The sequence below is a fragment of the Athene noctua genome, chromosome 4 (assembly GCF_965140245.1).
Source record: "Athene noctua chromosome 4, bAthNoc1.hap1.1, whole genome shotgun sequence".
NCBI lineage: Eukaryota > Metazoa > Chordata > Aves > Strigiformes > Strigidae > Athene > Athene noctua.
The window spans coordinates 14,434,657-14,455,338 of record NC_134040.1 but is presented as its reverse complement, the minus strand read 5'-3'; the positions used below and the strand labels follow the sequence as shown (position 1 = coordinate 14,455,338).

General features: G+C 37.8%; 1 protein-coding gene across 3 annotated transcripts in view; it reads left to right on the top strand.

Moving 5' to 3' along the window:
• The window catches only part of STK32B (serine/threonine kinase 32B), a 178,603-nt gene that overhangs the window by 91,597 nt on the left and 66,324 nt on the right, over window positions 1–20,682 (top strand). For all 3 annotated transcript variants that reach the window (XM_074903755.1, XM_074903753.1, XM_074903754.1), the window contains exon 4: window positions 1,633–1,806. In XM_074903755.1, the coding sequence (XP_074759856.1) occupies window positions 1,633–1,806 (174 nt within the window). The remainder of the gene's footprint in view (window positions 1–1,632; window positions 1,807–20,682) is intronic.

The window sequence follows — 20,682 nt, the reverse complement described above, 5'->3', positions numbered from 1 at the left end:
CTTTTGCAATTGCTCCAGGCTTAGTAATGTGCAACATTCAGAGTAATTTGACTGTAATTGAAGTATTTCGGGTTTTTTAGCATGTATGTTATGGAATTCTTAGTCTCTGGAGGTGAACAAACACCATGTGCCACCTACTTTACTATTTTGCTTCAGAGATTTGACTTATTGAGAAGTAAGCTTAACACAAATAAAATGGCTTTCCCCTCTTGGCATTTGGCAGGCATACAGAAATGCAAGAGCAGAGTACCTAGAGATACTCACGTCTCGGGCTATGTTCAGAATCGAAAGTATTTAAATACAAAATGAATCATCTGTGACAACCCCTAAGCAGTGCCACATTTCAGAAAGTGCAAGCCTGGGAATGAAAGTGAAACTGTATGTAACTGTCAATTAAAATAATCTAATATAGACTTTTCTGACTTTGGTGGAAGGTTGGGCACAGATTTTCTGGAAGCCCACTCTTTTTCATTTCCTTAGCGTATATTTTACAGTTCAGGAGGACTGAATCACATCTGTAGACAAGGCATATTACATAACTCATGGGAGAAAAGGTGATGGAAGAAGCACTATCATTGTGGATCACCTCTCAGCAGTTCATATCCACAACTGGTGTAAACTAATATAACTTCACATCAAAACTAATTCTAAAACAGTTTCTAAGAGAAGAGTGACTTTAGAAATAAGGTATTTACCATTCCCTATTTGGGAAATCTATAGTATTGTATCTGAGATAGTCGCATTCAGAAATGAAAACCAGAGAGTTTCTGTCAGTTTACTCAGATCAGGAATAAACAGTGCAATGGCAGCATAACCAAGGTAAGTAGAAACACATGGAAATTCCTGCTTGCCCAAGCAGTATGTATACACTATACATTGGCTGGCTACACCTTTGAATTCACAAGATTTAAATCAGATCAGAATTTGGCCCTCAGAGTATTCAACAGGCAGTTCTGGGAAAGGGTCCAGAAGAATTCAGTCAGTAACCACGAAGACTGTCATTTTATAAGATGTAAGTTGCAGACTGAAAAAAATATGTATTGTTAGGCAGTATTTATGTATGTTAGCCAGTAAAAGTACAGTTTTATTTCTTACTGAATTTCAAACTACACTATAAGCTGTAGAAAATACTCAGCTAATAGAACATTGTGTGTATTTATTGAATCTGGAAAATACCCCCAGGACAGCAGCTCTCAATCCTGCTAAGATAATTTCCATAGCACTGAGCTACAGTTGTATGTGTGTGAATACCAAGTGTGTTTAAAGATCTTCCATTTTATTGCTGCTATTTAGCAAGTAATTTTGTCAACTGAATGAGTATATGGTTAAAATATAAAAACCTGAAAGGTATTTTAAATACAGTTTTCTCAACATTCAGGTGTTAATCTATGATTAAAACAGTATAATAGTATGGCAGAAGTTCAAGCTCTGCTTGCCTTGAATATGCAGAAAGTTCCACCACAATCAAAGTCTGGTTGCAGGATAAGACCACAGCAGTGAGAAATCAGTGAATGTCTTTTGAGTAAATCATGGACTTACCATGAACAGTTCTGCTTAACTGAGAGCTACCCCAGGGCACGGCTGTGGCTGCGTCACTGCCCCCGAGATCTCAGCTGTAACTCTTTCTTCCAGGTACTCCTTTCAAGATGAAGAAGACATGTTCATGGTGGTTGATCTCTTACTCGGAGGTGATCTGCGTTACCATTTGCAGCAGAATGTACACTTTAATGAAGGAACTGTTAAGCTGTACATTTGTGAGCTGGCACTTTCCTTGGATTATTTGCAGAGATATCACATCATTCACAGGTGAGTGAATTTCATTTGAGGGACAGGCTGCTTGCTTTTGGCAAAGCAGAGGAATTTTATCACATATCTGATTACATGACTGTTTATTCAAAACCTCTGAAAAGTTTTCATTCTTGTTCTGATCTCATACAATGATGTATGTTTTTTACTCTGGTCTTTAAACACTAAATATAACCCACAACAGCATCCTGGTTGATTTTAATTTATTTTTAGTTCTCCAGTGCCCCAGTATTCCTGAACACAAAAATGTTGTAATCCAGTAGAACAACTTCACACAACATCAGGGAAAGGTCACAAAACCAAAGGATGAGGATAAAGAATAATTTATTTACTTGCAGAATCTGCATGAAGGTCAGAAGGAGGAAGAGAGGTGGGTAAATAAGAGAAATAGTAGAAATAAATTGGAACAGTGATAGATAGTACATCCTTTTTGCACTTCTTAGATTACAACAGTCTGTTATTTTTACTGCCTTACAGCTGGAAATCATAGTATTCATGTCAAAAAATGTGTCAAGCACCAAGGTCTGTTTTCCTTAAACAATTTGTTGTTTAACTGAAGCAGCAGGGTAACTTCTCTTTTTGTGTTAACACAACAACTGGAAAAATTATACAATTATGGGCTTGAGCCTCTATTTTACTCTTTTTATGCTAAATTCAGGATATTCCTTCCCGATTTACAGTGGTCTGAATACAAAAATACTTAGTTTCGTGTGTTACTGAAGCTGCATGTGAGTTTCAGAGACCAAGATCTACCAGTGTCCAGTATAAAAAAATTCCTCCAAATATATTGAGAGTTTTCATCCCATCCATCTACCAGAGCTGCCTCACGATTTTGCAATAAAGAACCAATGAAACATATGATCTGACTTTCTGAAGAGGGAGGGTCCATATGAAATCCCTCTGATCTGAGGTGCAGTGGTAGATGGCTGTTCTGTATTACTGAAACTACGCAAGAAAATATTCAAGTAAACATTGCAACAGCTGATTTGCTTGCAATTAAAACTCCCACAAATATTGCATGCAATTTCTGAAATTTTGTATCTTTAGCACATTGTTATTATTTTAGTACATTTCCATGTATTTTGCATATGTTTTCTTTTCTCAGTGAATATTTTGAAAGCAGAGCTCAGAATTTCAGCTGACCTTTGTTTCTATGCCTTAAGGAATGTTCTTGGTGAAAAACACATTGATGAGCATTTTTCTCACCATTATTTTAATGATGAGACATTTTATGCAAATAGGCTGTCAAAACATTCATGAGAGAATCCAGTTCATAATCAAAACTTGTATTTTGCTACAAGCCTCTGAGTTAAAAATGTTTCACAGAAAAGCCTGTGAAAGGTGGCAGATGTCTTGAGAGAATGAATGAAGGACTGGATTGAAGTCATTATGGTTGTTAATAGCTTTTTGTGACAGTATACGCATTGCCATGGTCCAACTGTGAAACTGGGCAAGACACATTATTCTCTTCCGTTTTACTTAATCATGATGAGTGACCACTTGATTTATTTTTTCTTCTGCAGTTATTGTAGTATGGAGTAACATCACTGGCTTTAACACTTGGTTTGCACCAAGGCAGAGGAAGCCATGGGGGTCTAGAGCTCGTTGTTGGCTCCATTTGGTGACAAGTTCTGGGGCTTGGTTCTCGCTTCAGCTGCCATAAATCTCTGCAGCATGGCTGGTATCAAGAGCACAATGCTGATGTAAATTGGCTCAGGACCTGAGGTAGCCGTGGTGCACAGTGGAGATGTGTCACCATTATTTTATAACTGCAAAGGCACCGTCTCGGTCAGAGATTAAATCAGTGAGCTGGTTGGTGTTTATACTTCGTGGTAGTAGTCTTCAACAATATCATTGAGTTGAAGTGCTTCCAGTCAGCCTTTACACGCTAACCTACAAAACTGTATTAGACCTTTCACTTTTAAATGAGTGCATTGGCAGCAAAAGGGAAAAAAAAGCTTAGTGAGTCATGGAGTCATTGAGAGAGCCCCCTACTAAATTTTTTTCTGGGCTACAGAGAAAGAATAGTTGAATGATTCATCAGACTGGTAGGTGGATTTTCAAAATGCAGTATTATAAAGAGCTGAATATATGGTGTGTGTCAGGAACTTAACTCCTCAATATTTGCAGATGTGTATGAAATGTGTGCAGGTTTCCTCTCCTATTGCATCCGGCAACATGACAGAATGTCATTTTCAAGATTAACCTTCAGCTCCAGGAGTTTGCTATAAAAGGAAGTGGTAATGGAGGGGACAGGAATTATCACTCGTGTATGAATGGATGTAGAAGTGTCCAGATCAGTGCTATGCCAGTTCCTCTTGGAGATGCCTTGTAATGCCTCTGCATTTGTTGATGTGATTTTGAATGTGGCAATCATTTCACCAATAGAAGTATTATTTCTGCAGGGACAACTTTAACCACAAATAGGGTAAAACCCACTACTGTTTTGGTATGTTTATGAAACTTATAATTTTTATTAATCATATCCATGTATATAAATCCATATTTATGATGCACAATCCTGCAATATATTATGGCACAATAATAAATGCTGCACTCTGTGTGTCACTTGCAACACTATTGTAAATGTTTGCATTTTCATAGATGTTCAGTCAGAATGGCAAATACTTTAAAAAGAAAAGCTGTAAGTTTCAAGCTATGATCTGAAAACTATTCTGAGCAAATTTTTCACTTAACTTACACAATGGCTAATTTAATGTTGAGATATCTCTAAACTGTTGGTCACAGGTAATGGCTACATCACAAACCTCTATTTCCCCACAGTCCTGCTGTAATATTTTATTCACATTTCTTAAATCAAAAAGTAATTCTTTAAAAGCTGGATAAACAGTGTTTATCATAGACCCTTGGATCCTGTACGCACAGAAAGTCTTCTGACAATTCATGTGCTCTCATTCATTCTTAAACGTTGGATCAGCTCCGGCATTCTGCATTAGCAGACATCAAGTTTCAAGACAGTATGACTAAACACATTCTTTCCAGTACTGTTTGTATAATACCAGTGAATAACATGTTGGACAAAAGTTTCCCTATCAAAGGATGAATAAACTTATTTCAGCCATGAGTAACTCAACCTCCTCCTTTCACAAATGTTGCTGTTCATATATTCCGATAAAACCACCTGCTTCCTCACTGAAGTAGGCTGCTCATTTTCATTCAGTTAGTTCTTCCAACAGTAGCTCCAGTGTTGTCTCTCCCAGGATGCTCTTGCAGCTAGAGCCTTGGCTTGGAGCAGCGCTGGCCCTGCAGTGCTGCGGCTGCTGCCCAAGTAACACGCTTGTACTGACAAAATTACATTTTCTCTTTCTATGGGGGCAACTGTTAACTGCATTGCCCTTACAACTTTTCATCATCATTTGGCTGCCTTGGTTTTCATCTGCTCAGAAAGAAGGCTGGATGTGGCAGATGTCTGGAAAGGAAATTGCAGTAACCCTCCAGCATGATTTTAGGATACTGGACTAGCTGTTTGATCTGTATGCCCAGGGCTTTTTTACTTCAGTGGGTTTTTTAAATGCAAAATCATTTGTATGTGTACATGTACATATATATGCACACATCTAAATTTTTGTTTGAAGCAAAATATGATCGGAATCATTCTGGCTTGGTGAGTCTGTGCTGTGTGACTACTGTGATCACCACTCTATTCTCCATTCCTGCACGTTCTGCTTCCAGTGGAGAGTGGCATCAGGAGCTATTCCAGCTCTGAACAGCTACTCAGCAGCAGTGCAGGGTGGACAAAAGCTAGTGGAAAATGGTGACAAATCAAGCATTACATATTCCTCTGCCAGATGATCCACTGCAGAGTATGGGTGCCTTATTGCTATCATCTAGACAAGATGTACTCTTCATTCAGCACTGCTTGGCTGGATTGTGGTGTAGGAGACACCTGTGTGTTCATTGTCTTTTAGTTTCTTGAGGTGTCCAGCAGTATGATGAAATAAGATAATAAGTCTAAATGGTTAGACTCTTCTTTAAAATGGGCCTTCCTAGTCTCACTTGTGATACCGTACACCAGAAAAACAAACTGATTTAAAATGTTCCCTTTGTAACCTTGACCATTTAGTATGTAAGCAGTAAATAGTTTGGAAATTACTTGAAAATGGAGAATTTGCCCTTTGTTGTTCTTCACAGATGTAACAGGCAGAACAGTGTGAACCTGAGATTTACCAGAATGTATTAAAAGGATACAGTTCCTTACGGATTCCAGCTCATACTACTAGTATTTTTCTTGCATGTGTAGATAAAGAAGAAAATGTAGTAGAGTCTGAAGTAGATGAAATAGAAAGAAGATAACTGTTGTCTGACTGCTATTCTCAAGCACTACCAAGATCATAACAGGTCAAGAGGCTTGTCCGTTGAATATTCTTAATTTGTCTTCCCATGTCTCTTCTATCTTACTGTATTACATTCTTTAAACAAGTGCAAGCCCATGTTATTTCCAAGGACAAATTTCAGGAACTGAGCAATGAGTTATGTAGAAGCAAATTAGAAAACATATCAAACTAGCCAAAGAAGAAACACCATGCAAACCACAAAGCACAGAAAACCTGCTGAATGCTTATGAACCAGCACTAATCAAAAAGAGATTCACCAATTCTATGCACAAAAGTTATTTAAATTTTAGTCATGTCCTTAAAAAAAGAATTTGATATCACAAGATATGAATATGCAGAGAACAAGCCTTTCAACTTTTGAATGGAGTTCTCTACCTACAAGAATTAATTTTACTTCTGTTTGGCAACAGTGAAAGAAAAAGTTATTTTATATACCAGATGCCATGCTGCAAATAAATTAAGTTGGTTTAGAAAAAACACTGAGATTTCAATACCCAGAGACTAGATTACTAATGAAGTAAAACTGCCTGTATTGGTGAAGAGACACAAGGAACACTCTGAGATGTGTGATGCCCCCATCAGGTGCTCCAGTCCTGCCACTGCAGTGATCTAATCTTTTATTGTGAGCATAGTGCATTCTCCCTTCATCACTCAGGTGAAACACCAGAAGACATGCACCACACCCTTACTCCTTTCATAACCCATCACTGAGGGATCCTCGTTGCAGTCAGCAGGGCATTGCTTGGTTCCTTACAGTTTGGCCTTTTCTTTCATCCTCCTTCTCATTACTACAAAATTATAAGAATGTACTTACATTAAATATTTTGTTTAGCCAAGAAAAACTCATCTCATCAGCCCCACATTATTTAAAATTCAGAAAATGTTAGGAGGGGGAAGCGTCTGAACTGTAGACTGAGCTTGGCCAACTGTCTTGCATTAGGTGACGAACTTCCAGTGGCTAAAGGTAACCTAAATTGAGCCCATCCTAACTGTTTGTGCTGTATACAGCTTTAGAGAACAAGTGTCCTTCACTAAAAAAAAAAAAAAAAAAAAAAGGTTCTGTGACTGTAGTTGGTTTTATCACTTGCGTCTCTGTTTAGAAACAGACAACCAGACAACGTGGATATGATCTAGACATAAAGGAGTGCACAGCATGCATCCAGAAGGAAAAGTTATGTCTTATTACTTCTTCCATAGTGCAACTAGAAAGAATTTCAAACATTTTTATCTGAATTGTAATTTTTACACACTGATTTAAAGGTTTTCCTGAATCCTTTCTTACCTCATTGTTATATAGCTTCAACCAAAAAAATAAACATGAAAAATCTTGTTTTTTTCTAAAAGTCTAAAATCACAATACCATCACTAGGGATTGTGGACTTATATGTGTCTAACTTGCTGCAAATAGTTGTAGCTCCATACTCCTCATTAGCAGAAAACACAACTTTCTTGGAGCAAGAGGGAATCAGCATTTCATGCATACACACACAGGAACAGGAGACAGAGCAGAGAAACTGAGATCTAGGCAAATTCAGACTCTGTCACATCAGGAGGTACAAATCTTTCTGAAAATGGGCAACAAAAAGCTACTAGGGAATTACCTTGCCACAGATCTTGCTGCTGCAGTGAGTGTGATAGCCAGCATTGTGGAGATGCCAGCAGGTCCACTGATGCCTGGGCTCAGCACACTCTTTTCTGTGGAGTGTGCTCAAAGGGAACATGTAAAGTCCATGTAGATATTATACACCAGTTTGCCAGTTTCATGCTCTGTATTTCCCACTTTCCAGCCACTGTGGCAGGGAGCATAACGTTGGTTTGAATTTATTAATCTACATCTGTCTTCCAGAGGGTTTTCTTAAAGCCCATCTTTACTTTTGTGCTGGGGTTATAATGACTTTCCTACAGACTGATTCTAGTTTCTGCAGGGTGCACCCCCCACTTAAATCAGCTGCCATCACCTGTCTGTGTCACTGTTTTTCCCCTCCATCCAGTTTTCTTTAATAATTCTTTTGCATTAACCAACCTTTTAGAAAGAGAAGTCTTATACAATCAGTCTTCAAGGCACATGATATCTATTAAAATACAGTTTAGCACCCTATTGATGGATAATGAAATTAAATGGTTTCCTTCCTTCCCCCACTCTTCAGTATTAAAATTGTGCTCATGAATCATTTTCACAGATTCAGACACTGAAGCAGAAGATGCTGACAGAATTGAAGCAGAGCTCTATAGTCAAGATTATCTGAGGTCTCCATTCACAAATCTGATTTTGGGTTTATGCTAGTTTTCTGCTTTAGTATATTGCTAGTTTCTCTGTGGCCAGTGCAGTGTGAGTGTTATCAGAACCATCTTTCTTTCACAGGAATCAGTTAAAAATTTTTTGGTGTTGCTTAAAAACTTCAAGTGATTTTAATATAGGCATTTGCTCCCAACTTATAGATATGAGAAAAGACCAATGTATTAATAGCATGTTGTTATTGTAATTCTAAATATAACAATCGAGAGCGTTAATAACATTTAAATAATTTTCAATAAGTAATTAAAATGATTAGGCATTCCTTGAGAGGCATAAGAGTATCCACAGTATTAATTGCCTGCCTCATATGGCACTGCCTGGTTTACTCTGTTTTAGTGCCCCTCCACCCCCCACCTGCCACCCCAGAGTGGTGCTGCTGTTCCAGCCTCCCTGTGACAGCTGGGCCGGGGGACACTCTGAATGAAAGCTCTTCTCACCAGCAAGATCAAATTAGCAATGAAGTGAAATCTTAATTAACAAGAGAAAGAACAAAAGCCAACCCCCTCTGATACAATATTGATACTTTTTCCAAAGCTTTGGTGTTAATGTTCTATTAAATGCATTCTGATATGCTTGTATTTTGGAAACCTCACAACATCATGACTGTATGCAGGCATATTCTCCCCACTGAAGTGTCAGATTTGCATGCAATGTGTTTGAGTAATTTTTTTTGTTTGTAGTCAGTGAAGAAATTTTAAATCTTTGATTAAAGTATGTAGATGGAGAGAGGGAATATGGAAAAAGACTGTAAACTTTAGGCTGAGAGAAGTATAAACCAATAGCAGCATATGGACAATTGTTTCTTTCTGCTGTTTTTGCTTAAGTGGTTGCAACATTTTCTCAGGTTGGATGAGCAATACATGCATAGAGTATTCTATCATTCCCTTGGAGATTTCCCTACAATGTAAATTTTGTTTTAATATATGGAAAAATAATAAAGACTTAAGGCAAAAAGTGCACATTTACATTACTTCCTCATGGGTGCAATAGTCTTTTATATCTCAGGAATTCAGTAGATTGTCCATGGTGTAGCAGGAGGCATTTCATTAAAGGATATTGCAATTTAAGCTTCCTTTCTGACTTAGAAATGCATTCAGCAGCTTTCAGTAAAGCTTTGATATTTCAGGTGAGATGTGATTGGCTTTGCACAATTTTTGACTTGACAGATATATGGGGGGATGAGAAAGAGTGGGAGTTGTAACACTGATAATCTGACAGAGTTTCCTATTTCAAAACAAATCATTTGGTGGGCAGGGACTGTAATTAAGATACAGATGGCCATGAGATTTGTTCTGCTTAAGTTGGCTTCTCATTTTTTTTTCTCTTGCGTTTATTCTCTATATCCTTTTTTGGGAGCTCCTCAAGGCATTCCCTCAAGGTTATTATCAAACGTTTCTAACCCTTTCTGAACTCCTGTTCCAACTCCCCTGGATGGCTTTTACAGAGGATGAAGCACAGCAGCTCAAATTTTTGATGTTGCATGACAGACAGTCCTACTGATGAGCCTCTGCATCTCCCAACATATGCGCACACAGCTTACAATCTACCCTGGGGGAATTTCCTACTTACCCAGTGGGGGTAATTGCACTTTCCTGCAGCAGAGGACACAAGACAAGTCTGCAATTCAGCAGTTGTGTGCTCTTGCACGTGCAGAACTTCTGTCAGCAGGGAAAGACCTTAAAATATGGTGTCAAACTGGGACCTTGCAAGGTGGAAACAGCACTTGGTAGGCAGGATGCTTTCAATGAACCAAAATTTATTAAATTAGATGCTGGTGAATTTGGTCATTCTTTACATGGATGATCAAAATCATCTTTACAGACAGACGAACAGTAATGAGACATTACCTTTCTCCAGTGGTTACCAGTTTTTGTTCAGTCATTTATCTGTCATTTATTCAGTCATTTATACACATGAAACTCGGTGCTATTCCGAATGCAGAGGAGTCACTTTCTAGTCTAATGATAAAAACATCACAAGGCTGGAGCGTCTCTTATTCTTTTTCCTTTCACAGTGACTATTCTGCATATAAACACGTTATAGTCTCATTGTTTATTTCAGTGATATTCTTATTGCGCATTTCAAACCTTTTTTTTTTTTTAATTTTAGATTTGGGGGTTTAATTATGAGCACAGGTAATTTAGAAGGTAAATGTGAGTTTCTTATTATAAAACAGTGGGCCCTCTTTCTGCTGTCAGGTTTAGTTCAGATTGTAAGCATTTTGAGGTTCAAACCATATTTTTCTATGGCTTTATTCAGCCCCCAAACTTTGTTCGTTTTTACTGAAAATCAGTACTGCTTAAAATCTCATTTTTCTCTTGTTATCTTTTAAAGTCAAATTACGTGTAATGGAACTGGAATGATAAAAGGCTACACTACAAGAAAAATAATGGCAGAGAAAGTATCATTTTTTTTAACAGTGTCAGAAAAACAAACTGGTTGGACAGCTCTGAATGTCTGGCCTGTGAGCTCACAGTTTGGATCTTCAGTGTACATGGCTGAGCAGCCAGCTGAGCAGCTATGCTTTGGAGAACAAGTAGAAAAAAAAAAAATATTGGGGGTAAAATAGATGGATTTTGGGGTACTGGGAGGACAAAGGACATTATCACCCTGCATAAAATGCAGAGGATATTTCCAGAGGTACACTAGGAGGGCTGAAGAAGAGACTGGGGCATGCAGTGCAGTGTGGGGTATGGGCAAGGAAAAGCTGCTGTGGAGAGGGACAGACCCTAAAAGCCAAAATCAGGAGTGACCAGAGAGAATGGAGAACATGGGAGAGAGGCACCATGAAGTGGGGGGTACAGTAACAGGGGAAATAGGGTATCGATGCCAGTATATGAATTCCAGGTCAGAGGGGAAGGCTTACTGAAGGATGAGTGGTTTTGACTATGTCTCTCCTGGTGACAGTCATGGTCAAACAGCTTTGTTCAACCAGCCGTGAAAAACTTTGCCCAGAGTTCTGCAGATAGGAATTAAAACACTGGCATAAAAATTGATCTCTCTGTGTATTCCCAGAAAAGATGTTGATGTAGGGAAATGCAGTCTTAGATTTGCTATGTTGTTCTCTCAAGGTGTTATAAAAATTAAGATATGGTCCTCTTTAAAAATATCAGATCAATAGGTCCACTCAAGGAGTGTCAAATGTATTTTGAATGCAAGTCAGTAAACAATAATTAACTCATTGTCAATAATCAATAACAATGACTGACACAGTCACTTAACGACTTGCTGCGTGGAAAACCTATTGCCAGAATGCTGCATTTCTCAGCTTTTATGCTAATTAAATGTATTAGTTATCTAGAAATCTGCCTCTGAAATCCACAGAGACTCACAGCTTTCTTCTTAATTTGAGATGCCGTAGAATTTTCCCCTGATGGTGCTCCTTCAACTCTCTTCTGCAAACCTACTCAGCCGCAGAAACACTCTACAGACAGACCCCAATGCAAACACATGCACTTACATATGTATAGGGAGTTGAACACTAATTAAAGTAACAGCTTATTTCCCTGAGTCCCAGAGTACCTCTACTGTTGAAACTAAGAACTATGAGCATATAGGTAAGGATGTCCATTTCCAAACAACAGTCCTTTATCTTATCATTACTGTTTAATATTTACTTTTGGAAGATATGCTGTCAAAAAGGAACAGCATATGAAATCTAAAGCTGGAAAATTGAATTAATTGTCTACATTTTTGAACATATACATCAAATCAGTGTAACTCTTTAGTTAATGGGAAGAATGGTGGTGCTCAGTCAGTGCCTGCTCTTCCGTCCTAAGAAATACTTGGTCACCAGTTTCCTTACATCAGACAAGATTTTGTCTCCCTGAGAAGAAATGTGTCTCCAGTTGTACAAAAGCAGCTCTGTGTGGCAGTGCCAGGTTCCCTGAATGCTGCAGACAGCTGGGCATGTGGTGGCCACCTGCCTGGAGGGAAGCAAGAAACCCTTGGGCTCCTTCCTCAGACATCCCCCTTTAACCTCACCTGGCCTGAAGACCATATAGACTCAGAGGCTTTCATGCCACAAATGAGGAGGACATTTTATTTGATGGCAGCAACTAAAAAAATTCTTAAGCGTGGAAGGTATTTTAACCACAGCACAATTTATCATTTATGAAGGGCTGCATTCTTTGTGGTGTGAGGTGACGTCAGACAAGACAATGAGAGCCAGAAGCATGACTCCTGCAGGAGGCTTAAATACCTGCCTGCACTTCTGTGATAACACTTTACAGTAATTTGACTTGAGAACATCCCCAGTTGTTTTTATAATTCCACACAGCATGCAAGATGTTTCTTATGTTTTTAAAAACTTATTCCACAGTTCACCAAGATCTAAATGCAGGAGTATATACTTTTTTTAGTTGTCTGTCCAAGCAAGTGGATAACTAGTCAACACAGTCCACAGAATCTAAAAAGCTATTCAGCTTATCCAAACCCAGTCATCTGAATAGCTCTACATTCCAGTGACTGTTGTTTATACATCCGTTGACTATAAATGGAAATATAGATGCTTAATTCACAATAGAACCTAATCCAAGTATTTTAATCTGAGATCTGAATCCCATCTCTATTTTCAGTTAAATAAATACTAAGAATAATCCTTACAATAATTTCAGTGCAAGTAGCTACTGTAACAGCAGGTGTAGTTTAAACACACCTTCACCCGTAGCATATTCTTGGCTAGTAATCTTAACCAGGATGTTTCTACTACAGTCTGTGGACTCAGGTAATATTGTCAGTCTTTCATTTGTTATCCAGGTTCACCAAGAGGTGTTGGAATATTTGGCTGTTTGATTCCAAGCAAAATATTGTTGCCATCTCTTGCAATAAGGAGACTTCTTAAAAAGTGGTGTACTGGAATATAAACTGTGATTTGGGCCAAATGTAGCCTGTCAAGTCTCATCAATCTTAAACAGATAATAACAGATAACCTACAGAAATGCATATATTTATTGCTCTGTGAGTTTCTTTGTAAATGTTTCTTCTAAAAAGCAGCCAAAGTTATTCTTAGAAGTGATTTATTACGTTCGTTTTCAGAATAGATGAGGCTGTAGGTAGAAAAGTGCCATGAAACTTCCGTTCAAAACATTAAAGATCAGTTGGAGGGAGCAAATGCAGCATAAAATCAGATATTTGCTCCTGTTGGTGGATTTCACAAGACCTGCCAGCTGCTACTGACATTTCAGGTAGTAGCAGGTTAGTTTTTTTAATAATTTACCAAATATAATTTTCTTTTCAAGCCTAGACTCTGTACCTCCCATCCTGGTCTACTGCAGCTCACTTTTACATATATTAAATCTATAAAACCACCAGAAGGGGAAGGATATGCAGGACATCAAAGCTCACTTGACTGTGGAACATACTCGGCCTCCTCTCTGTGTTATGTCCTGGTTGTGTATATTATGGAGTCTGAGGCAGTCAGTTGAGAAATAAAGACCAAAATACTTATACCCATGGGTCTCATGCCACAGGCATGAACCAGTGGGAGACGATGGCAGTGGTGAGGGTGATGGGGAATCTGACTTCTATGCTAGCATTTGGGGTTTCAGATCAGAGTGGACAAGGCAACATTGCATAGCTCTTATTTGCTTGGTGATTTACAGCCCTTCTTCCCACTACAGTGTACTGCTGAAACTTGGATCAGCAGAAAATGTGCTTAATGGGAAGCTTCACTGCTGCATAAAACATGACTGCCCAGGCACTCACTGAAAACCCAAAACCTTTGGAAGTTGCTGTCAGTTTCCTTGGCCTGCATGTGAAGGCCACCATGCTGAATCATACTTTAATTTCCACCCATGTTGGCTGTAATTAACTGCACTTTGTAATGGATGGATGAAGGAAACTCTTAAACAATGTGATATTATTAATGTGGATACTGCTGTTTTAACAGGTGTCTGATGAACTTTCACATATGGAAGTTGGTAGGGCTTTTACACATTATCAACAGTGGCTGACTTAAACACATATGTGTGTTGGAATCCTGTATATTTTGTTTCTGAGTTTGTCTAATAAACAGAGCAAACTCTTGGAAATGTAATACACTTGGACATCTGTACTTCAGGCAGTGAAAAAAAAAAAAAAGGAGCAGCTATATGAATTTCAGTTGTCGCAAAACACCACACTTTTGATGCTAACTTTTTGCAACAGACAAAGCCAAACATGCTTATCAGTAACAATGCCCTCCGGATTTATCTTTAGGCAGAGGACAATTGTCATCAATTTCTTCTCTCTTAGTTTCACACACGGATTTCTGCCCATGTAGATTGGAAGAGGGCCTATGCCTTTTACTGAAAGAAGACTGAAACCTGTGCAGTTGCTGGCAGAGTACACACTGAGAACATTCTTGCCCTTATTCCTAGTCAAAAGCTCTCACATGGTATCATGGAGAGAAGCATCACTATTGCAATGTATATGCTTTTCTGCTGGACCAGAAAATTCCTTCCAAATACCACAGTCAAGTTAGTGTCTAACGAGTCATGCACTTCCCGTGATTATTACACTTGTCATCTGTTCTTGAAAGCTGATTCATGTGTAGGGGTATGACCCTGGTACTCGTACACACAGAAGGTCTCAGCAATACTTGATGCTACAACACAGAAAAGATTAGTCATCGGCTGAGAGGTTATCAACAAATCACTGCTGCACGGTGATGCTACATGATTCCTCCACATGATGTGGAGAAGCATTTGGCTGAAAAGGCTTTTATTTGAAATGTGGTGATGTTTTGGCATCATCATAGCGTTGACAGTAGTTCAAGATTCCCCTGAGCGCTACCCAAAAGTCCAAGGGTTGTAGTCATGTCTAGTGTTAGCTCCAGAAAGCAGTTCTAGCAAAGAAAGCGGCACATTTGTTGTTACTTTGAGTCCTTCAGGCAAGATGAAAGCTAACCATGAGATTGCCAGCAAGTTGTTTGTGCTGGTTAATGTTCACTTGGAAAAGAACCACTGTGTCCAGAAGAGGAATCCTGGATAACATCGTCTGGGCTTTGTTATGTAAAAGCTCAGTTTATGTGGCCACAGTGGTGCGTTCCAAACCCTGGTCTCTGAGACATTATACAGTGCAACACAGAGGAGGCAAAGTACAGGTTCCTGTACCTCTTTGGACAAATCTTTCTTGCTTTTATAACACATAAGAATCTTTACCTATTTTTCTTGCTACTGCAGTATATAATTACCTCTATGATAAAGTAATATTGGATCTTCTGAAAGAACAATATAATGAAATATTCTATGTTTAATATTTTTATTTTAATTTAGCATCTACGCATATTCAGGAGCTGAACTTAGCCAGAGAAGACTATTATCTAGCTGTATATATCCAGAAATGTGAAAGCTTCATTATAGGATTCCTTCTTTTTAAAAAGCCATTTTCTTCAACCTGGGATAATGATATCTACTGCAACTATTTCTCTAGGATAAAATTGACAAATACAGTATTTCCAAAGACCACTGGCCATTCAGACAAATTTAGCTATCATTACTGCCACCTATTGTTACAAGTAGAGAATTGAAGATACTTTCATAATTGTGTTTTCCCAAATAGAAATAAAATTAGAAAATAACAAGTTTGCTCCAGTTGAGGTATTTGTAAATAAGCACATTTTGATGCCTTGTTTGACAGCTTTATTCTCAGAGTTATATAAAATTGGTTAGTACAAGTTTTAAGAAAATTCAAGATCTTCATTAACACCCAGTAAGAAATGGTACTAAACCCAAAAGGAACCACAGGCACCATAATGCTCAGCATCACAGCAACATATTTCTATATATGTAGGTACTACAATCCCAAGTCCTGAGCCAAGTGTCCAGACACTCTTTAGAGGTGCATAGGAAGAGGTAGGGTCTTCAGAGACCTTCATTAGTGAGAGATTTTTCACTTGTCGGAATTATTACAGCAGTCATATCTTGCATACATACTAAAAAATAGTCTTATGGCCAAACAGAAGCAAAAGGCTCCTAAGTGTAATAATGGGCTGGATGATATAATTCTGATTAATAAGATATGAATGCATGCTACCAGATAATTAGTTGGAATTAGTTATCGACTTTTTGTTTCTGCATTAACCCCATTTGGAATGGGAATTTCACAGAAAACAAAAGATTTAAAATAAAAGAGAAGATTTTATAGATAAAAATACTTTTTTGCAAGGCCTACTGACTTTCTGAGTATCTCAGGTTCATGAATAATGCATCACTGATTGCATAATAACAAAATTACATATTTCTGATTGGTAATAAATATTTTATTTGGTATTGAATGTATAGAATATTTTGTCAAAATTGTTTCAGTTTTATGGAATGATTTTCAAATCCTGAAACATTTACTTACTTTTTCTCAAACAGAAATCTGTGGAATTCTATTAATTTCTAAATTTAAAATATGCCCTAGTGGGTACTGTGAGATTTGAACATATAATTAAAATATCACAAAACTATTAAAACCCTGTGATAAAACCGTATTACCTTTCAAGTTGTAATTTTTGTTAGTCTGAGTCTTTCCTGAAAGAGTTAATTTTTCTAAGGCTTCTATTTACCTATCCACACACATATACCTATTTGAAAAAAACAGTTTTCTACTGGAATTTGAGGATTCTGAAATGGTACCTGGTAAATCACTGCAAAACTACAAATTTGGCTCTATGCCTTATTTGGAGTCTGAAATGTAGATTTTTATTTTTTTTTCTTCTGGATGGAGATGAGGCTGACTAAGTAAGTTTCACTTAGACCGACCAATTAATATTTTAGGCTTTTGACATTTCAGACTAGAATAGGACACTGGAAGGGATGCCCTTCGGCATTGCAGGTTCTCTGTGTATAACACGCTCCAGAAAGTGCAAATAGAAATGGCTGAGTTGATTGAATGAATTATTGTATCCTTTGCTTCTCAGAAGATAAATTTATGCAGGGACATCCTGGTGCAAAATAGCAGTTTATTTTGCTTTCAAGCAGAGTTAGTGGATCTCAGCTGTGCTGTAATCTTCTCCTTACTCAAGAGAGAAATAGGTAAAAAAGGTGCATTCCTTTTTATTCCTATAAATAACTCAGCTCAGCAAAAGCTGTGCACCAATAAATTACCTGTGTAACTTGTCTCTGTTTGTCAGTGAATTAGCCCAAGTTTAAATATGTAAAGATCAGGACCAGTACTTTAATTTTTCATCATTTCAATCTCTTGTTTCTGCATTTACTGTCCACACCTATGACCAGTGGCTTTTATTAACAGATGTTGTTTCCTACTTCCCATTTCAGTCAGATGTCATAACTGTGAAAGCCTGTTTCTGAACTTAATTATTCTGAGTGGCTTAGGTGTCAGATGTGGTGTCTTGTGGAAACACATCAGAGTCATACAAACAAGCATCCACAAGATGTTTTTTTCTTTACAGATCTTTCATAATCTAATACCACATCTTCTCAGCTAATTTCCAGTTTTACTGAAGTCTTTAAATTTCAAAATTAGAGTGATTCACAGGGTCATGGTATGGCATGGCATTCATTAGAGAAGAAACAGAAGACTCAAGGTCCTTTTATGAAAGGACAGTAAGTAGCAACAATTACTGGCAAGATCTAAGTGAGGGGTATTTGAATGGCAATCAGAGGTCTGGAGCAGTCAGAAGCCTTTCATTGTCATTCATCTGATAGGAAATAACAGTAAAAACTCTGATATTCTTACTGTTATTTTGTATTAATGCCATTGAAGTTTCTTGAAACTAGGAAGGATGTTGGTCAGGAACAAAAAACTAAAAAGTAAATGAGTGACGAGATGTTGATGAAGCGAGGATACATCAGACCTCATTAAGGCTGTATCTCAAGCAAGCACTCTTGGTTGGTACTCTGCACAGTTCAGCTCTGGAGGATACATCATTTCTGTGCTGCCCTTATAGAAGATAAACACTTCTGACACAATTCATCTCTTGGCTGTAGAGTGTCCAGTATATATTGACTTTTCCTTCACTCAAAGCTTCAAAAAAATTGCCATAAGAAAACCTCACTATGTATGTATTCACTTTCTTTATGAACTGCACTCCTTGGACATGTGTATTATTTGTGAATCTAAATATCAAATAAGAAGGAAATAAGGTCCCTATCTGTGAAAATCAGAATTTGTTCACATTTCTTTCCATAACTAGGAGAAACCCCTTTATAATGTATGATATGATTCACTTCAGTGCTCTGATATAGTGATAAGTCTCATGTGAACTTGAATAATCCATAGATGACACTTTTAGTTCCCAACTCATTGCCATTTTTTATGGCCATTAAGAACTGTTATACAGCTAATATTAATCTTAATGAAAATTGTCCAGAACTATTCATGTCACATTAGTTTATTATGTGGCAGGTGTATGTGATTTAATGTGAAACATTGGTGTGACTAACTAAACCTAGAAAAACTAACACAAAAGAAAAGGTTCTGGTCAGTTATATTCTGTAGTATATAAATAGGTTATGAGGAATAATTCCTGCATATACTTCAGGCTGTTATCCAGAAGTTGTTGCTTTTTATTGTGCTTTTTTTAATGGTAGCAGCTGTCTTCTAGACTTTAACACTTGTATCTAATAGTCATTGTAGACTAGTCTTCATATAGAATTCCATATATCCAAGAATACAACCAATGCTCACTTTCAGTCATGACTGTTGGGTCTATTTTGACAAAGAGAAGGCAAACAGGATCATGAAGGTCACTGTACATTGAAAACTATTTAGTGTGACTTTCTGTGATCTTAACACATTTTTTTTCCCCCCAGTGATAACAGTAACTTCAGATGCCTATTTCTACATAAGGAAAAAAAAAAAAATAAATGAGCTGCATAATTAATGAAAAACCTTTAAACTCAGTATTCCAAGGTTTGTCCTACACAGCATACATAGATCGTCAGCACTAAAGAGAAGAGTACAAGAAAAACTTTATTCGGGTTGAAATGATGTCTACTGAAGCCAGTGTAATCCTTCCGTTGACTTCAAGGGCCTTTGGATCTTGCTTTTGCATCCTTATAAGAATGAAAAATCCATCTAATGTAACCTCTCTATTGGATATTTGGAAAAAAACCCTTGCATTCTGCAAGACCATAGGCTGCCTTAACTGTAAGCCAATGAATTTTAGTGATACTTGCTTAAATCCAGACTGAGAAAAGCGTATCTTGTGACCTGTGGAGTTTCATTTCCAGTAGGCTGTCAGCATTACCACTGCCCCTCAAGGAGGCTGTAGTGCTAGGTGTGGTTTATAGGAAGCTACTCAGTTGCTGCTCCTGACCTGAAGGGTGGAGAAAGCCCTTTTTGCTCCCTGAAGAACTTGTTTATACATAAAAGGTCATGGGAAAAACTCAGGTTGGAAAGGACCTCAGGAAGTCTCTAGTCCGAACTTCTGCTTAAAGCATGATCAGATATGACATGAGACCAGGCTTCCCAGGGATTTTCGTAGTAATGTCTTGAAAAACTCCAGGAATGATGACCACACAACCCCTCTGGGCAACATCTTCCACTGCCTGTGTGTCCCCACAGTGAAAGTTTCCCTTTATATCCAGTCTGAACCTCCCTTGTTTTGACTTACACATGTTGTTCTTATTCTAGATTCTGTACTTTGAATGAAAATGAGTATGTGTCTTCGGTCTATTAAGATAAAAGCAGTTAACTGCTGCTTTTAAAAATCTAAGACTTCATTTCATGAGTTTGTATACAACTGAGTTTTCTCTGTAAGTTGCCTTTGGCTAATGGAGAGTTGAAACCTCAATGGTCCTCGTTCAGAGAAAACCAATCACCATTAAAAAGTGGAAATAATCCTAATAGTTCATGCTGGTAAAACTGCTATCAACTGAAATGCTCATAGATATTACTGTGGGGTTTTAGAAGCTCAAGAGAATGGAAATGTGATAATACATTAGATCCTGCTCTTAGGCAGCAAGGCAAAGAGTGAAATCTGTCAGACATGAAGCTGAAAGAATGTACTTCAGATTTTTGCTGATACCAAACAAAGGGTTAGGGGTTACTACACATGTGAATTCAGACCCATCCAGAGCTGTCAACTGGAATATCTCTTCTGATAATATTAAAAAGCTGCTTGGACTGGCAAAGAACAGCTTTCTTTGTCAGAAACCCATGAAAGCTTTTGACGAAATAAGTAGAAAATATAGGCAAAACCAAAAAATCACAAATTTAAACATGACAGAAAACAAGCCTATGGTGTTTGTATGTTGGCTGCAAAATATGAAAGCAGAGTAAAACAGATGGGCA